General features: G+C 46.0%; 1 protein-coding gene across 1 annotated transcript in view; it reads right to left on the bottom strand.

Moving 5' to 3' along the window:
• DDX51 (DEAD-box helicase 51) overlaps positions 1-20,129 on the bottom strand; it is a 42,378-nt gene that overhangs the window by 6,726 nt on the left and 15,523 nt on the right. The window contains exon 12 of the mRNA XM_073559174.1: positions 14,862-14,963. Coding sequence (XP_073415275.1) covers positions 14,862-14,963 — 102 coding nt within the window. The remainder of the gene's footprint in view (positions 1-14,861; positions 14,964-20,129) is intronic.

Below are 20,129 nucleotides of genomic sequence, written 5' to 3'. Positions count from 1 at the left end.
CCCCCTCTCTTCCTCTGGAACTCTCGTCAGGACTTTTTTGTCCAGTAGCTCGAGGACCTCGGTCTCCAGGGCAGCTTGTTCTAGCGGGGAAGATTTGAGCGGAGTTACCTTGAACCGGTCTTGGGGAACGCAGGAGAACTCTAGGTGCAGTCCTGTAGCTATTACCCCCAGTATCCAGCTGCTATTTGAGATTCTGGCCCAGGCCGGGTAGAAGGCAGATAATCTTCCTCCTACCGGAGCCACTAGTCATTGGGGCGGTTTCTTATTATCCCGTGATGGACCTTCTTGGCGCCCCCCTCCTCCGAACATGAAGCCCGTACCTCTGGTTTTTTTGTTGTCCCATCTGTTCTGATCTCTGGCCTGCCTCCTGCGGGAATACCCTTTCCTAGAAAAGGGACGTCTCCAGGATATATTCGGCAGACTCGGAAATGTCTTTTTCTCGTCCCCGGCTTTCTCTAACAGTTCGTCTAGGACGGGGCCGAACAAGTATTCACCCTCACAGGGGATAGAACAGAGACGGGACCTGGCTTGGATATCTCCCGGCCAGCATTTCAACCAGAGGGCTCTTCGGGCCGAATTAGACAAGCTTGCAGACCTGGCCGCCATTCTTACAGAGTCTGCCGAGGCATCTGCCAGAAAGGCAGCAGCATTTTGGATAATTGGAAGAGACTTACGGATGGAAGCTCGCGAGGTCCCATCTTTTAGCTGGGAGTCCAATTGATACAGCCAGACCATCATGGATCTGGCTGCGCACGTGGCTGCTATTGCTGGCCTTAGGGCGCCTGCTGACATCTCCCAAGTGCCCCTTAAAAAGGAATCTGCCTTTTTATCTAGGGGGTCTTTAAGGGAGGCCATATCGTCGAAGGGTATAGATGACTTTTTGGAGGCCTTAGCTACCGCGGCATCCAGCTTGGGGGCCTTATCCCATCGACTTACTATTGGGTCCTCAAAGGGGTACCTCCGCTTGAAAGCAGGCGGCATAGAACCCCTTTTTTCCGTTTTTTTCCACTCCCTGTCTATCAGGTTCTGGACTTTTTCGTTTAACGGAAAGGTCCTTTGCTTTCTGGGGTCTAGACCCCCGAACATAATGTCCTGAGCAGACAGTTCTGTCTTTTTTTCTTCTACCCCCATGGTTGACCTTATGGTTTTAATTAATTTATCCATATGGTCCAAGGGAAAACAGAGCCGGCTGGAATCTTCTTCGGAGGAAGAAGAGGAGGCCGAGGACTCTGAGGAGATATCTTCCCTCCTAGGGCCGACTGAAGAGTCTGAGCCTGAAACAGTAGCCCGTCCTCTTTTTGAAGAATCTTCTTTTGATAGGGCTTTTATTTCCGTCCTGATTAATTGCCTCAGGTCCGTAGCGAAGCTTGGAGCTTCTTCCGCTACCTGCATAAATAGGGAAGAGTGTAAGAGTCTGAAACTCCACTCACGTTCTACCCCTCATCTCCGTCCCTACCGTCTGTCTCACGCAAGACTGACATAATCTCTTAGGGTGACCATCTGGTAAGGGGCAACTACAGAGGGCACATTCCTTGTGCTTCTGTTTCCCTGTGGCCTTCTTCCCCTGAGAATCAAAAAAATATAAAGGGACACTGCATCAGGGTACATTCTCGCAGATCTCTTACCCTTGCAGATGAGGATAGGTACCGGATCACGGGGGGCTGCAGGAGGATCCTTTGGCCTAGAGGAGCTACTGTGGCTCCCTTCCTTCCGCCTCTTAGGCTGGTCACTGGGGTGCTTTGCCACGGGCTGCACCTCTTGTGGGTCCTTGGGGGCTTCTGTTGTGTCCATCGCTGGGCCTCCAGAAGCACCTCCGCAGCAATGCCTTCTGCATTAAGAAGGCTTCCCCTCCGGATCAGCAGGCACCGCGTCCGGTGTTCGGGCCCCTCATTGGACCGCTCTGCGATCCTCCCCTTCAGGCCCGCCAGGCGGCGGGCCCGCATCGGCGCGTGTCCTCAACAACCGGAAGTCGACCGGCATCCGACTTCCGGTTTCGGCGCTAGGCCCCGCCCCATCACTTCCGCCGCGCGACAGAGGCCGCGGGGACGCGCGGCAAGGGGCTAGCACTGCGCCGCCGGCTCGGAACCGTCCGCTCCTTTGTGGGACACCGCCGGCGGCGCCCGCCCGAACGGACCGCTCCGGGGAAGGAGACACAGGGGGACCCCACTTATCACCGGTCCCATGGAGAAGGCATCCGCCGGACCCTGTCTCCGCCTGCTCTTACCACTGCCGTGGAAATCCTACCCGGACCCACCGTGGCGCATCCAGGGCTCCCAGCGAGACCGAGGTAGGAGAACCCCCCGCTACCTGAGCCGGTCCGCTGGCCTGGGTCTTCAGTTATCCATGACGGACGATCTGTAGGGAGTTCTGTCCTTGTTAGGAACAGGAAACCAACTGATGCGTGGGAGAGGTGCCACCCTTTTTGTATCTGTAGGTTTCCTGTTCCAAAAGGGCGGATCCCCTCTCTCAGGTGGTGCTGTCATGGACGACCGAATAAAAGGACATGGGCGCAATGTTATTGGTCTCACACCAAGTGAAATAGGCCTTCCAAGTACGGTAGTAGATCTTGGAAGATGATGGCTTTCTGGCTCGGATCATGGTCTGAACTACCTGGTCGGAAAATCCTACCCGTTTCAGAACCTTGGTCTCAACAGCCACGCCGTTAAATTGAGCGGCCGAGAATTGGGGTGGCAAATCGGTCCCTGAGACAGCAGATCTGTTCTGTCTGGAAGCTTCCAGGGGGCGTCCGCGAGAAGGTTGACAATGTCCGCGAACCAAGACCTTCTGGGCCAATTCGGGGCGATGAGAATGACTGGAATTCCTTCTGCCTTGATCTTTTTCAACAGGTTGGGAAGAAGAGGCAGAGGAGGGAACAGGTAGGGAAGGTCGAACTGGGACCAAGGAACGGCCAGGGCGTCGGCGCCCACTGCCAGAGGGTCCCGAGACCTGGACACGAATTGTGGGACTTTCCTGTTGAGGCGAGACGCCATGAGGTCTACATCCGGGGTTCCCCACCGAAGGCAGAGCAGATGAAACACCTCCGGATGGAGGGACCACTCTCCCGCCGCGAGACCCTTGCGGCTGAGAAAATCGTCGGCCCAGTTGTCTACGCCGGGAATGTGCACCGCGGAAATTGTCTGAACGGAAATCTCCGCCCAACGAAGAATCTTGGACCCCTCCGCCAGGGCTGAGACACTCAGTGTTCCCCCTTGGCGGTAGACATATGCCACCGCTGTGGCGGTCTGTCTGAATCCGTACCGGCAGTCCCTTGAGGAGCCTTTCCCAGTGAACGAGAGCAAGATGGATAGCTCGAATCTCCAGAATGTTGATTGGTACTGATTCCCGATCCGAACATCGACCCTGAACAGTGTGGTTGCGGAACACTGCACCCCAACCGAGGAGACTGGCATCTGTGGTTACTATCTGCCAGCGAATGGGAAGGAAGAATCGACCCGATAGAATGAGAGGTGACGACAACCACCAGTTGAGGGACCGCTTGATCCGGTAAGAAGGAGGAACAGGGCGATCCAGGGACCGAGGCGACCTGTTCCACTTCGACAGAATGGCCTGCTGGAGAGGTCTGGCGTGAAATTGGGCAAAGGGAACTGCCTCTATCGCCGCCACCATCTTTCCCAGGACCCTCCTGGCTGTACGGAGGGACGGGAATCGTGAGATCTGCAGCGATCGTACTTCCTGCTGCAGAGAGAGAATCTTCTCTTGTGGGAGAAAGACCCTTGACCAACGAGTGTCGAACAGAAGGCCTAGAAAGACCAGGCGTTGGGTAGGAACCAGACAGGACTTTTTCCTGTTGACGATCCACCCGAAATTGGAAAGAGTGTCCAGGACGATTGACAAACTTTGGTGAGCCTGTTGAAATGAGGGAGCCCTGATCAGAATATCGTCTAGGTACGGGAAAAGAACGAGACCTCTGACTCTCAACAAAGCCATCAACGCAGCCACGATCTTCGTGAAGAGTCTGGGAGCGGTGGCAAGACCGAAGGGCAGTGCGACGAGCTGGTAGTGGTGCTGTCTGAGGAGAGAGGCGATAGCCGTAGAGAACCCCGGGACCAAGGCTGGATCCTTTGGAGGCCGGGATTCGAAGAAACGATCCCGTGGGAGAGAGACGAACTGTATCTTGTATCCTGAGGATACGACCTCCCTGACCCAAGCGTCCTCTACGGAGGCCAGCCAAACGTCCCTGAAGGAAGGAAGTCGGCCTCCCAATTGGAAAGGCCCCTCGCGTGTCCGACGATAGTCATGCTGAAGTAGACCGTCCAGATCCAGATCTGGACGGTCTGCCCTGGGAAGAGTGGGATCGCCAGGAAGGAGTGGGTCTGAAGGAAACTTTCCTTTCTCTCCTGGCGAGCCTGCGGTCTCTGTTGGCTGGAGGAGTTGTCCGCCGTATTGAAACGGCGGAAAGTCCGAAAGGGTCGAAACTGATGCCTTAGTGGAGGTCTGCGAGGATTGGACTGAGGGAGAAGTGAACTCGTGACTCCGGTGGCGTCCTTAATAATCTGGTCCAATTGGGACCCAAAGAGGCGCACCCCCTGAAAAGGCAGGTTAGTGAGGGACTTTTTAGAAGAGAAGTCCGCTTGCCAGGCCTTTAGCCAAACTGTACGTCGAATTACAACTACGTTGCTTGACGTCTGAACTGCACAGGATGCGGCATCCAAGGAAGCGGAAAGAAGATAGTCCCCAGCATGGGAGATCTGATTGGCGAGATCGGAAAAACGCTCCGGTTGCGCCTTATCTAACACGCCTTGACGAAGGTCGTCTGCCCACGTGGCTATGGCCTTTGCTGCCCAGGATGAAGAAAAGATTGGGCACACAGCCGCTGAAGCCGCTTCAAAGGCAGACTTTGCCAGGGATTCTATAATCCTGTCATTAGAATCCTTTAGGGACGCCACGCCTGAAAGCGGGAGAACCGTGTTATTGGAAAGCCTGGACACGGGCGGATCCACCGAGGGAGAGGCCGACCAGTTGTCCGTGAGCTCCTTAGCAAATGGGTAGAGTACGCCTAGACGTTTTCCTCTTTGAAAGCGTATGGTCGGATCCTCTCTTTCCTTGGTAAAAATCTTCCCAAACTCGGAATGGAAAGGAAAAACCCTGGAGGGAGTTTCTGCCCGTCTGAACGAAACCTCCTGATCTGAGGATTTCGCAGGGGAGTCAGCAATATCGAAAGTATGATGGATCGCTGCAATGAGGTTCTGCACTGTGACCTTCATGTTTGCACCCTGGTCTGAATCCAGCTCTAAAATCCCCTCAGATGACCTGTCCGAAAGTGCTTCACCTGACTCGGGAGAGGAGGCCCGAGAGGGAGGCTGCTGAGAAGGGCTATGCGGTGAGATGGGACGAGGAGAGGAATCCGGCTGGGCATCTTGCCTGGGTCTTTTGCGACTAACGCTGGCTGACTCAGATGGAACAATTTGGGACCTGCTTGGCCCTGCTGAAGAGTCCAGGGGCAACTTATCAAGAACGGCCACCAGGGACTGAGACACCTTGGTGAGGTCTGCCACTGATTGAGATAGCGAGGAGGCCCAGCCAGGCATGGGGGGTTCACTCTCACCTGGAGCCGTAGATGGCTCCTGGACGGCGTCAGGCTGAATTGGGTTGCTACAATCCAGGCAGAGGGGAGTGGACTGGCCTGTTGGAAGTTTGCGATTGCACGAAGAACATGCAAAGAACTTGACTAAAGTGCAGGGGGGGGGGCAGTAGAGCGGGTACGATCAGACTTAGAGGTAGACATAGTGAAAAGCTAAGGTAATGCCGGAAGGTTGGGGGACAGAGGGCGGAGAAGGGTCAGTCTGCAGTGCAGAGCTACTCACGGTCCGGTGTCCCCAGAAGCGATGCTCTGCGACCTGTCAGTGGATGCAGGTCAGAGCGAAATCCGGCCGATAGACCTCCTGAACGAAAAAACCAGCTGGCAGAAGATGATCCGGTGACGAGCTGGTGTCCGGCTAACAGGCTGGTAAAATGGCGCCTGCCTGAGAAAGAGCGCGCGTCCAGGAGAGGAGGGAGGGCGGAGCACATCGCAGGGTTAAAATTCACCGCCCTCTAGCCAATGGCAGGCTGGGCAGGTGAAGGACAGGCGGTGGGAGGGCCTGGGAAGAGCGGGAGAGAAGCCCGCTTAGAAGAAAGGGGCGGGGGGCGTGGCCGCGACGCAGCGGTAGGCCCAAACTGAAGCCGGGGCCTAAATTAGTTGCGGCAGCCGCCTGTCAGCAGGCGGTAGGCGCGGAGGTCGGAAGAAGGGGACGCCGCAGCTGCAAGCCGCTCTCAAGGGGAGGAAAGGAAAAAGGCCCTGTGCTCCCTTTTCCCCAGAAAGGGGGAGGGGGGGGGGAATGCGGGGCCAGCAAAAAAGAGCATGGTGTGCCTATAGATGTAGGGCGACTGCGAGCGCCCGCAGTGCCCGCATCCCTGTGCCATTGAAGAGGCCCCCTGTCCGTCGGGAATGAGCAGCCAGGTAATAAAAATCTATACTCACCCATCCCCGATCCGTTACCTGGGTCTGAAGAAGTCCTGCGTCTCATCCAACCGACAGGCTCTGGTAGGGAGACTGGCGACAAGGACCCCTGGAGTCGCTGGCACGTCTTGGTGTCGGCGTCCGTCTGGCTGGTCCTGCCGCGGAGAACTGCAAGGATACCGGGTGGCAGTACACGCCGTACTCGCAGACGCCATGTGGGAGTACAGATGTGACTTTTCACTCTGTATCCCTCCGTAGAACCTGTAAAGGAACGACGCACGACGAGGTAGATATGGGTCTAATGAAAGACCCGTGTCCACCTCCTACTGACACTAAGCTAAACTGAGGAAATTGGTGCCGGTCGGTGGGGTGTACACTGCGGAGGAGGAGCTAACATTTTTTTGTGCATAGTGTCAGCCTCCTAGTGGCAGCAAAGCATACACCCATGGTCTCTGTGTCCCCCAATAAGGCGAACGAGAAAGGCTTTTTATTCAAAACATGTTTCAACGCTGTACCAATGTCTTCTTTAACCCCTTCACCCCCAAGGGTGGTTTGCACGTTCATGACCGGGCCAATTTTTACAATTCTGACCACTGTCCCTTTATGAGGTCATAACTCTGGAACGCTTCTATGGATCCCGCTGATTCTGACACTGTTTTCTCATAACATATTGTACTTCATGATAGTGGTAAAATTTCATTCAAATAACTTGCGTTTATTTGTGAAAAAAATGCAAATTTGGCGAAAATTTTGAAAATTTCGCAATTTTCCAACTTTGAATTTTTATGCCCTTAAATCACAGAGATACGGCACACAAAAAACTTGATAACATTTCCCACATGTTTACTTTATATCAGCACAATTTTGGAACCAAAATTTTTTTTGTTAGGAAGTTATAAGGGTTAAAAAATGACCAGCGATTTCTCATTTTTGCAACACCATTTTATTTTTACGGACCACATCACATTTGAAGCCACTTTGAGGGGTCTATATGATAGAAAATACCCAAAAGTGACACCATTCTAAAAATTGCACCCCTTAAGGTGCTCAAAACCACATTCAAGAAGTTTATTAACCCTTTAGGTGCGTCACAAGAATTTTTTGAATATTGAAAAAAAAAAAAAATGAATATCTAACTTTTTTTCACAAAAAAAATACTTCAGGTTCAATTTTTTTTTATTTTACCAAGGGCAACAGGACAAATTGGACTGCAAAAGTTATTGTGCAATTTGTCCTGAGTACGCTGATACCTGATAACTTGGGGGGACCCACAGTTTCGGCGCATGGCAGAGCTCAGAAGGCAAGGAGCGCCGTTTGACTTTTTCAATGCAAAATTGGCTGGAATTCAGATCGGACGCCATGTCACGTTTAGAGAGCCCCTGATGTACCTAAACAGTGGAAACCCCCCACAAGTGACCCCACTTAGGGAACTAGACCCCCCAAGGAACTTATCTGGATATGTGGTGAGAACTTGGAACCCACAAGGGCTTCACAGAAGTTTATAACGTACAGCGGTACAATTAAAAAATCATATTTTTTCCACAAAAATGATCTTTTCACCCCCAATTTTTATTTTCCCAAGGGTAACAGGACCCTAAAAGTTATTGTGCCATTTGTCCTGAGTACGCTGATACCCCACATGTGGGGGTAAACCACTATTTGGGTGCATGGCAGAGCTCGGAAGGGAAGCAGCACCATTTGACGTTTTTGGCTGAAATTGAGATCTGACACCATGTCGCGTTTGGAAAGCCCCTGATGTACCAAAACAGTGGAAACCTCCCACAAATGACACCATTTTGTAAACTAGACCCCCCAAGGAACTTATCTAGATGTGTGGTGAGCACTTTGACCCCTCCAGTGCTTCACAGAAGTTTATAACGCCCGGGCGTCAAAATAAAAAATTCGTATTTTTTCCACAAACATGATCTTTTAGTCACCAATTTTTTTTATTTTCCCAAGGGTACCAGGAGAAATTGGACCCCAAAAGTTGTTGTCCAATTTGTCCTGAGTAAGCTGATACCCCATATGTGGGAGAAAACTACTGTATGGGCACATGTCGGGGCTCGGAAGGGAAGTAGTGACGTTTTGGAATGCAGACTTTGATGGAATGGTCTGCAGGTGTCATGTTGTCTTTGGAGAGCCCCTAATGTACCTAAACAGTGGAAACCCCCCCACAAATGACCCCCTTTTGGAAACTAGACCCCCTAAGGAACTTATTTAGATGTGTGGTTAGCACTTTGAACCCCCAAAGGCTTCACAGAAGTTTATAGTGCCCGGGCATGAAAATAAAAAAATCGTAATTTTTCCACAAACATAATCAATTAGTCCCCAATTTTTTTATTTTCCTAAGGGTAACAGGAGAAATTGGACCCCAAAAGTTGTTGTCCAATTTGTCCTGAGTACGCTGACACCCCATTTGTGGGAGAAAACTACTGTATGGGTACACGTCGGGGCTCGGAATGGAAGTAGTGACGTTTTGGAATGCAGACTTTGATGGACTGGTCTGCGGGTGTCATGTGCGTTTGGAGAGCCCCTAATCTACCTAAACTATTGAAACTCCCCACAAGTGACCCCATTTTGGACACTAGACCCCCCACGGAACTTATCTAGATGTGTGGTGAGCACTTTGAACCCCCAAGTGCTTCACAGAAGTTTATAACGCCCGGGCGTGAAAATAAAAAATATCATTTTTTTCCACAAAAATGATATTTTTGCCCCCAATTTTTTTTTTCCTAACGGTAACAGGAGAAATTGGACACCAAAAGTTGTTTTGCAATTTGTCCTGAGTAGGCTGATACCCCATATGTGGGGGTAAAACACTGTTTGGGCGCATGGCAGAGCTTGGAAGGGAAGGAGCACCATTTGACTTTTTCAACTCAGAATTGGCTGGAATTGAGATCAGACGCCATGTTGCATTTGGAGAGCACCTGATGTGCCCAAACAGTGGAAACCCCCAATTCTAACTCCAACCCTAACGCCAACACACCCCTAACCCTAACCCTGGCCCTAACCCTAGCGAGAAAATGGAAATAAATACATTTTCTTTTAATTTTATTATTTTTCCCTTACTAAGGGGGTGATAAAGGGGGGTTTGATTTACTATTTATGGCGGGTTTTTATTTTTGGCGGCTGTCGCACGCTAAGAGACGCTTTTTATTATAAAAATAGTTTTTGCATCACCACATATTGAGAGCTATAATTTTTCCGTATTTTGACTCACTGAGTCATATGAGGTCTTATTTTTTGCGGGACGAGTTGACGTTTTTATTGGTACCATTTTCGGGCACGTGACATTTTTTGATCGCTTTTTATTCCGATTTTTGGGACGCAGAATGAACAAAAACCAGCGTTTCATGAATATCTTTTGGGGGGGTGCGTTTACACTGTTCCGCGTGCGGTAAAATTGATAAAGCGGTTTTATTCTTCGGGTCAGTACGGTTACAGCGATACCTCATTTAGGTCGTTTATGTTTTGTCGGTTTTATGCAATGAAAACTATTTTATATAAAAAAATAATTATTTTTGTATCGCTTTATTCTGCAAGCTATAACTTTATTTTTTCGCTGACGATGCTGTATGGTGGCTCGTTTTTTGCGGAACAAGATGACGTTTTCAGCGGTACCATGGTTATTTATATGCGTCTTTTTGATCGCGCGTTATTGCACTTTTTGTTTGGCGGTATGATAATAAATCATTATTTTTTGCTTCGTTTTTTATTTTTATTTTTTTAAGGGGTTCGCTAAAGGGGTTAACTAATGGGATAGTTTTATAGGACAGGTCGTTACGGACGCGGCGATACCTAATATGTGTACTTTTATTTTTTATTTAAAAAAAATGGATTTATTGGGGGAATATTTTTGTTTTTTTCTAATTTATTTTGTTTTTGTTAAAATTATTTTAACACTTTTTTTTTTTTTTTTTTTTTTTTAACTTTATTACATAGTCCCAGGTGGGACATCACTGTCCTGTGACAGATCGCTGATCTGTCACATCACAGATCACTGTGACAGATCAGCAATCTGTCACAGGCAGTTCTGCAGACTTCCTCATGCCTGCGCTTTGCAGGCACTGAGGAAGTCAGCTCCCTACAGGCCCCCGTCGCCATCTTGGATTCGGGGGCCTGTAGGGAAAGAGACCCCCGCAGCAGCGCTGCACATTGCGCTGCCGTGGGGGGCTCAGGGAAGCACGGAGGGAGCCCCCTCCCTGCCGATGCTTCCCTTTAAACCCCGGTACACAGCAATCATGTTTGATCGCGGGGTGCAAGGGGTTAACGTGTCGGGGGCGGTCCGTGACCGCCCCTGACACATAGTGCCGGGTCCCAAAGAAATGAAGAAGAGCAGCATCCAAACCAGGTGAGAAATGTATAAATGTATTCAGCCATGAAGAAATGCAACGTTTCAACCACCAAGTGGTCTTTTTCAAGCATACAAAACAGCATATAGGGCGGTCTTATATAGGCCCAAATGGCCAATCAGCATCATATAGCCGCCCATCAGACAATAAACAGTAATACATATAAAACACATTAACATACAGTATATATAAAGAAATAATGTTACGTGTAAAACTTCATTAGAAACAATTATAGTAATGACGCAGTGTAAAGAAAAATATAGCCTCTCACTTTTGTATGGTGGCCAATCAACAGATAGCATCCTCAGTTGTCCTAACAACCCCCAACCAATGAGTCACAAGCTGACAACTAGTATTGTCAGTCACGGCACATAGCCAATTATTACACCTCCTTGAAATCGGCGCCAAATCAAATAGCCTATAGTAGTTACCAGCACATTACCTCATACTCCCAGCATTCCCAGAGTCTTCATCAGCCCAAAAGAGTTGCTAAAAAGCACCAATGCCGTGACAGAAAGAATAGCGACGCAGGAGTCAAAATCCCGCGATACAACGCCACCAAATTCTCGCACACGCGCATTTGCGCATAACAGATTCCTAAATGACCGCGTCATCAACAAATCTCGCGATACTACGTCATTCAACTCCCGCGCATGCGCAATCGCGCAGAATGGATACCATAGTAACCACATCGTCATCCACTCTCATAATATAGCGTCACTGAACTTACCGCGCCTGCGCGAAAGCACACAGCAAGTTCAACAAAACCAACAGAGCGGTCACATGGCCAGCACCGTTATAAGTCCCATAATAATGCAAATATCAAGTCTGTGCAGTAGCATTTTCAATGTAGTAACAAAGGGAATCCTACATATTCAAATATGGTTTATCTACAAGATAATGTTCAGGCGGTCACATGACTAATCCCATCACTGAAATATCATTGGCCACCAACCTTCAAGACTCATATGGACTACTTAGTACAAATCTGCAGATTATAATCAAGATTCAAACCCTTCGGTTGAAGGGTACCCAAGATCGAAATCCATCTCAGCTCTTTCCTTTTCAACAATGTAATCCTGTCACCACCCCGTCTTAACAATGGGACCCCATCTATCACCCTAAATCTTACTATGGAAATTAGGGCACGTATTAGTAAACATAAGAGCACTATTAGAACACAACTTTTGGAACTCCCAATACCGAAGCATTTTGTTGAATGTAGACATTCTGTGAATCAATTAAGATTTAGGGTGATAGATGGGGTCCCATTGTTAAGACGGGGTGGTGACAGGATTACATTGTTGAAAAGGAAAGAGCTGAGATGGATTTCGATCTTGGGTACCCTTCAACCGAAGGGTTTGAATCTTGATTATAATCTGCAGATTTGTACTAAGTAGTCCATATGAGTCTTGATAACGTCATCCTTCACTTTTCAACAGTGTTGATTGGTTTTAATTTTGTCTTTTTGTTTTTATAGGAATGATGCGGTGGAGTGACTGGAGGACATGGGGACTGAATTTCCCTGAAGACTTGTTGGTCTATTCATGTAAAATCATATTGTTAATCCCCATGCCCTCTTGCCCTCCTCTTTTCTGTGAATATGATAATAAAGTTACTGGATGTTAAATTCATCAAATTGGGCCATATTGTAGTGTCTTTAATTATCAATGTCTCAGTTCTCTTCTGTATCTTACAAGTGTGGCTAATCCTTTTTTTGGATAGCCCTTTTGTGAGATTTATCGCTGAATGGGCATGTGCATATGAGGTATTTTTGATGGCCTTGTTGTTTTTTTCAATATGGGATCATGTGACATTGTCATGTGATTGATTTTTGAAGGTTGGTGGCCAATGATATTTCAGTGATGGGATTAGTCATGTGACCGCCTGAACATTATCTTATAGATAAACCATATTTGAATATGTAGGATTCCCTTTGTTACTACATTGAAAATGCTACTGCACAGACTTGATATTTGCATTATTATGGGACTTATAACGGTGCTGGCCATGTGACCGCTCTGTTGGTTTTGTTGAACTTGCTGTGTGCTTTCACGCAGGTGCGGTAAGTTCAGTGACGCTATATTATGAGTGGATGACGATGTGGTTACTATGGTATCCATTCTGCGCGATTGCGCATGCGCGGGAGTTGAATGACGTAGTATTGCGAGATTTGTTGATCACGCGGTCATTTGGGAATCTGTTATGCGCAAATGCGCGTGTGCGAGAATTTGGTGGCGTTGTATCGCGGGATTTTGACTCCTGCGTCGCTATTCTTTCTGTCACGGCATTGGTGCTTTTTAGCAACTCTTTTGGGCTGATGAAGACTCTGGGAATGCTGGGAGTATGACGTAATGTGCTGGTAACTACTATAGGCTATTTGATTTGGTGCCGATTTCAAGGAGGTGTAATAATTGGCTATGTGCCATGACTGACAATACTAGTTGTAAGCTTGTGACTCATTGGTTGGGGGTTGTTAGGACAACTGAGGATGCTATCTGTTGATTGGCCACCATAGAAAAGTGAGTGGCTATATTTTTCTTTACTATAATTGTTTTTAATGATGTTTTACACGTAACATTATTTCTTTATATATACTGTATGTTAATGTGTTTTATATGTATTACTGTTGTTTATTGTCTGATGGGCGGCTATATGATGCTGATTGGCCATTTGGGCCTATATAAGACTGCCCTATATGCTGTTTTGTATGCTTGAAAAAGACCATTTGGTGGTTGAAACGTTGCATTTCTTCATGGCTGAATAAATTTATACATTTCTCACCTGGATTGGATGCTGCTCTTCTTCATTTCATTGGGATTCCTGTTGTCCAATTGGGTCTCTGGACGGTGAGCGTGCATCTCTCTGATCCTGCAAGTGCTGTTTGCCATTTTTCTATTTATGACATTGTGCCGGGTGTCAGCTGTGATAATCAGCTGACACCCGGCCGCGATCAGCAGCGCTCACCACGTGGGCGCCGCTGATCGCGGTAGACGTACTATCCCGTCCATGGGCATAGGGGCCCGGGTCCCATGGACGGGATAGTACGTCTGATGTCAGGAAGGGGTTAAGTGAAAAGGCGCCGATACGGCGTTGAAACGCGCTGTGAATAAAAAGCCGTTTCCTCATCACTTTTTCTGAAGAATTGATTTACTCCAGCAGCGCAGCCCACCTACGTGTTTATCCAACTGGATACAACATCTCCTGGAGGATTTATCCACCAAGCACGGGGCAGTAGCAGCTATTTTTTTCATGCATATAGGAGTTGACGCGTTTCAAAGTGATATTTCTTATTCATAAACTCTTCTAATTCATAACCTAGAGGTTATGAATAAGAAGTATCCAGGATATTAATTTTCTCTTGGGACTTTCTCCTCGGATAATACATTATTCCATTTCAGAATGTGGATTTTTCCTTGAATTCAGGTTTTTACTGATGGAAAAATTTTGGGAATAAAGTTTTGCATTTTATCTCAAGTGCTGGATCAACTTTCTTCTCTTTATGGACTGCCTTTCCTTGGATTTGGGATCCTGTGTACTCGTGGATGGGTGAGCTAATCATACCACTTTTTCTATTGCCATATTTAACATTGCAATAAAGTAGGAGGTTTGCAATTTTTTATTTATTTTTTTTTGCATATAAGAAAATCAGATTGTAAAAACTAACACTCTGACCAAACAATGATGAAAATCCTGAAAATTGGTCTATGATTTTACCTACGAGAAAAAAAAATCTGCCACGGCACTTATTTTTACAATATGTCTTGTTTTCAAGATTTTAATAAGAACTGTGATTTCAAGACTGGCCAAGAAAAGAACGTCTTTACTCGAACACTACAGTTTCGTATAAGTCCATGAGGCTGTTGTTTCTAGGTCAGGAGACCCGTAGTCTGTACTAGGACCACAAAAATGGATATGTGATTCCAGCCTAAGTGTATTACGCTCATCAGACAGTAATTTAAGAAGTATAAACTAATTTTAGAAACACATTATTAAATCTAGACGATTCACACAGTATACATATCTGTATACACCCAAGATGACCTTACCTGTGAACATATACCCTGATGTACTGTGGGGCATCATAGTTGATCACACATTTTACTCCTGTGATGTCTATTCCTCTTGCTGTGGCATCGGTGCTTATTAGCCTGTATGACATGAACATGTATAATAGTGTTAGCAAATATATATAAGAAAACTTTAAGAAAAAAGAAATCTAGATTGTTACCTGTGTCCCCCAATGACACGATTAAAGAAATCTAGATTTCTTTGTCTCTTTATTGGGGGACACAGATAACCATGGGTGTATGCAGCTGCTACCAAGAGGCTGACACTATGCAAAAAGGAAAAAATAGCTCGTCCCCAGCAGTATACACCCACCGACAGGCACTATGTACCTCAGTTTGCCTGTTGGTGGGTGTATACTGCTGGGGAGGAGCTATTTCTTCCTTTTTGCATAGTGTCAGCCCCCTGGTAGCAGCAGCATACACCCATGGTAACCTGTGTCCCCCAATAAAGGCTCCAAGGAAGAGATTTTACGGTGAGTACCAGAAAATCCCGCTTTTCCTCTTATGCTAAATTCAGATGCCCTCAGGATCACCTCAGTACAGGTGACATATTTTGTGTCAAATTGCATTCAATTCAACTTTTCACACTAAATATACAACTAATATATGGAGAAGGCCAAAACCCGAGCTTAAATAGACACTTGGCCAGGAATAGACTAATCGCCCTAGCTCTGGCTTCCCTAAGCCCTGGCTGTTTCTGCTGGAGGAAGCTGGGTTTGATTACACATGCTTACATATCCAAATAAATGGCTGACCTTGTAGTACATGGAAAAGCCATTTCCAACTTGGGCACGCGGTACATAGAAAAGCCATTTCCAACTTGGCACGCAGAGGACCCCCCTTTTTTTAAGTATGTCCACACTCCCTAATGGGAATATTGAAATGGGTCATTCTCTTAAGATACCTGCTTTAAATGATACACGGTATAGCCCTCTCTAATATACAAACATGTGCATCATCAATTGAACAGGGCCAAAGGGAAGAACAACAAGGGGTTCAGTGTGTGCAAAGTTTGGCGTTTGGTATAGGTAGACACATACTCCATGCAAAATTCCAATTTTTCTTAGACTAAGCCTTTAAAGTGAATCTTACAGCTGATGCATGCTGCCCGATCCAAATGCAGCAGGTATTGGTCACTGGCTGTATGATTTCAGCCATGTAACAATTTACTAGCTGCTGGGGACCAAGCTGCTGGGGAGACTAGTCAGACAGGTTGGTGGGATTACAATGCCTCAATTCAGATAAAAGGCTCAGACTTAATACAAACATGGCTTGAGAATTTCTCTTTTCTGGCTCCTAGAGATGGGTCCCGAGAAGGGGCATTTTAAACCCTTTTAAGAGCCAGGAAATTTTTCATTTTTCCGCTTTTTTCACCTTCTTTCAAGAGCCATAACTTTACTTTGTCACATGACATCATTCATTTTGTCGTACAATATACCACAAAACAGGAAAAACAATTCTAAGTGGAATAAAACGGTGAACAATTTCACCATTGTTTTTGGTGTTTTGGTTTTACTACGTTCATTGTGAAGTACAAATGACTTGGAAAAATGATTGACCAGGTCAGTCTGATTGCCGTATTCTGAAACCTGTAATATTTTATTTTTCTGTTGATGGTGCTGAGTGAGGGCTTGTTTTTTTGTGTGCAGTGAGCTGATGTTTTTATCTATAGCGATTTGGTACACATACAATGTTTTGATTGCTTTTAACCCCTTTGCATGGGTGGTTTGCATGTTAATGACCGGGCCAATTTTTACAATTCTGACCACTGTCCCTTTATGAGGTAATAACTCTGGAACGCTTCCATGGATCCCGGCGATTCTGACAATGTTTTCGCATGACATATTGTACTTCATGATAGTAGTAAAATTTCTTTGCTATGACTTCTGTTTATTTGTGAAAACAACGGAAATTTGGCGAAAATGTTGAAAATTTTGCTATTTTCCAACTTTGAATTTTCATGCCCACAAATCACAGAGATATGTCACACAAAATACTTAACATTTCCCACGTTTACTTTTACATCAGCACAATTTTGTAACCAAATTTTTTTTTTTTTTTTTAGGGACCACATCACATTTGAAGTCACATTGAGGGGTCTATACGATAGAAAACCCGCAAAAGTGACACGACTGTAAAAACTGCACCCCTGATAGTGCTCAAAACCACATTCAAGAAGTTTATTAACCTTTCAGGTGCTTCACAGGAATTTTTGCAATGCTTAAAAAAATAACATTTACCGTAACTTTTTTCACAAAAAATTTACTTCAGATCCAATTTTTTTTTATTTTACCAAGGGTAACAGGAGAAATTGGACCCGAAAAGTTGTGCAATTTGTCCTGAGTACGCCGATAACCCATATGTGGGGGTAAACCACTGCTTGGGCGCACGACAGAGCTCGGAAGGGAAGGAGCGCCGCTTGACTTTTTCAAACCGAAATTGGCTGGAATTGAGATTGGACGCAAGTCGCGTTTGGAGAGCCCCTGATGTGCCTAAACAGTGGAAACCCCCCCAATTCTAACTCCAACCCTAACCCCGACACACCCCGAACTCTAATCCTATTCCAAACCCTAACCCCAACAAAAACCCTAACACAACCCTATTCCAAACCGTAACCCAAACCCTAACTTTAGCTCCAACCCTAACCTATCTTTTGCCCCAACTTTAGCCCTAATATTAGTACCAACCCTAACTTTAGACCCAACCCTAACTTTAGCCTCAACTTTAACTTTAGCCCCATCCCTACCCCTAGTAGGATAATGGAACTAGGCATAGGCACCCTCAATAGTAAAAAGTTGGTCACACTCGTCAAACACTATGTTTGACGAGTGTGACCAACCTGTCAATCAGTTCTCCACGCGATACTACAGATCGCTTGGAAAATGCTAGCATTCTGCAAGCTAATTACGCTTGCAAAATGCTAGTTTTTCCGCGGGAAAATCACGGGAATTTAAAATGCGATTTTCCCACGGAATGGTCGGAATTCTCGCGGTAATTTCCGCGAAAGTTCCGCTACGTGTGAACGTAGCCTAAGCAAGAACTGGTTCCCTGGGAGCCAGCAAGAGGGTGTATACTGCAGAGGAGGAGCTAACTTTCTTTGTATTACTTAGTGTTAGCCTCCTGGTGGCAGCGGAATAACACCCATGGTCTGTGTCACCCAAGGAGGTGAAGGAGGAAAATAATTTTTTTTTATTTTATTATTTTTCCCTAAGGGGGTGATAAAGGTAGGTTTGATTTACTATTTTTAATTTGATCACCGTGATAGACCCTATCACATGGTTCTGCGTGTGGTCAAATTGATAATTCAGCTATAATCTTTGGATCAGTACGATTACAGCGATATCTCATTTATATATTTTACATTTTGACGCTTTTATATAATAAAAACTTTTATAGAAAAAAATAAATTGTTTTTGCATCACTATAACTTTTTTTCATTTTTTCGCTTAGGACGTATCGCGGCTCGTTTTTTGTGGGACATGACGTTTTCAGCAGTATCATGCTTATTTATATAAGTCTTTTTGATCGCATGTTATTGCACTTTTTGTTCGGCGGTATGATAAAGCATTTTTTTTTTGGCCTTTTTTTATGGTGTTCACTAAAGGGGTTAACTAGCGGGTAGGACAGTTTTATAGGTCCGGTCATTACAGACATGGCGATACCAAATATGTGTACTTTTATTGTTCAGATTTTTTTTTTTTTTCATTCAAATATTTATTTAGTGATAGAATATTGATTTTTTTTCTTTTAAATATTTTTACAATTATTATTTTTTTACTACATTCTATCTTTTATACTTTGTTCCACTATGGGACACTTATTTTGCCCAGGCTGATCACTTCTATAGCATGCAGATGAAGCAGCATCTGCATGCTACAGAAGCTGTCAGCGCTGCACTCTGTGCACACTGACCTGAGAGACTTTGTGACAAGTACTGAGCATGACAGGAAGTTTCTCAGCTCTGGAGACCTGGATGTCGGACGACATCAGGTCTCCATGGCAGCGATCGGGACCCCGCGTCATGCCGCCGGGTCTCCGATCCAAAGGCAGAGGGGCTGTCAGCCCCTGCGCCGGCTCCTGAACGCTGCCATCTTGTTTGGTTGCAGTGTTTCAGGGGTTAAAGTGCTGGGAGCGGTCTGTGACCGCTCCTGGCAATTAGTGCAGGGTGTCAGCTGTAAGAATTAGCTGACACTTGGCTGCATACGACCTGTATGCGCGGCCGATCGCGATGACGTACTATTCCATCCATGGGTATTAAGTCCCAGGTCACATGGACGGAATAGTACGTCAGATGGCACAGAGGGGTTAAAGTGAATCTGTCGAAAGGTTTTTTCTACCTTATACGAGAGCAGCCTGATGTAGGCAAAGAGAAGCTGAATTCAACGATATATCACTTAGATTACTGGGTTCAGCCGTTCTGACGCAATCAGAGCTTTTAGATTTAGAATGAAGCACAGCTGAGAAAGCTAACCCTGCCCACACCAGGCTCTCTGTGTACAAAATCCATAGACAGTGAGCTGCTTATCATAGTAGGGTGCTTTGCCGGACTAGTCTAGCAACATAAATCTCTCAGTGATAATCCTTCACAGTTGGTAAAGAACAGCACAGTTTGACAAGTGACACATCCCTGAATTTTGTGCTTCAGCCTCTATCTCCTGCGGTCTTCAGATTACAAAGCAAAAATCTGCTGACAGATTCCCTTTAAATAACGAATAAAACTCCATCTGGATATACAACAGCTATTTAGTAACATTTTTATGATTGAGGTACAGAATAGCCTGATGTATGTCTGCACCGTGAGCAGAAGAGTCATTATGGATTGGTACTATGGAAATACAGACATTCTGTGCTGTTTTATAAGGGCTTCACTTTCATGGAGAAAAAAAAAAAAAAAAAAAAAAAAAAAAGGAAGACACTGACTTTTTGCTGTTTTATGCCAGTTGAAACTTTGAGTGTTATTTAACACAATGGGGATATCTATCTTGCCATGGTGTAGCAGATTTACTATAGTTCACGCCAGAAATTTGCATGAACTATACTGTAAATCTATGTATGCTCATATTCTGGCTAAAGGAAAGCCAAATATGTGCCAAATGTATTTACGTATTAAAGGGTTGTCTTGTCAAAACCGATAAATCTGCAGACTTATGAATCCCCCGCGGTGCACACATGCGCTTTGGGGATTTGATGGTTACAGACCTTGGAACAAAAGATATACAAGTTATACATACCCCCCCGGCCAATGAG

Source organism: Dendrobates tinctorius, unplaced genomic scaffold (assembly GCF_039654945.1).
Source record: "Dendrobates tinctorius isolate UK_male_01 unplaced genomic scaffold, ASM3965494v1 ptg000265l, whole genome shotgun sequence".
Classification (NCBI taxonomy): domain Eukaryota; kingdom Metazoa; phylum Chordata; class Amphibia; order Anura; family Dendrobatidae; genus Dendrobates; species Dendrobates tinctorius.
This window is presented reverse-complemented; position numbering and strand designations above follow the sequence as displayed.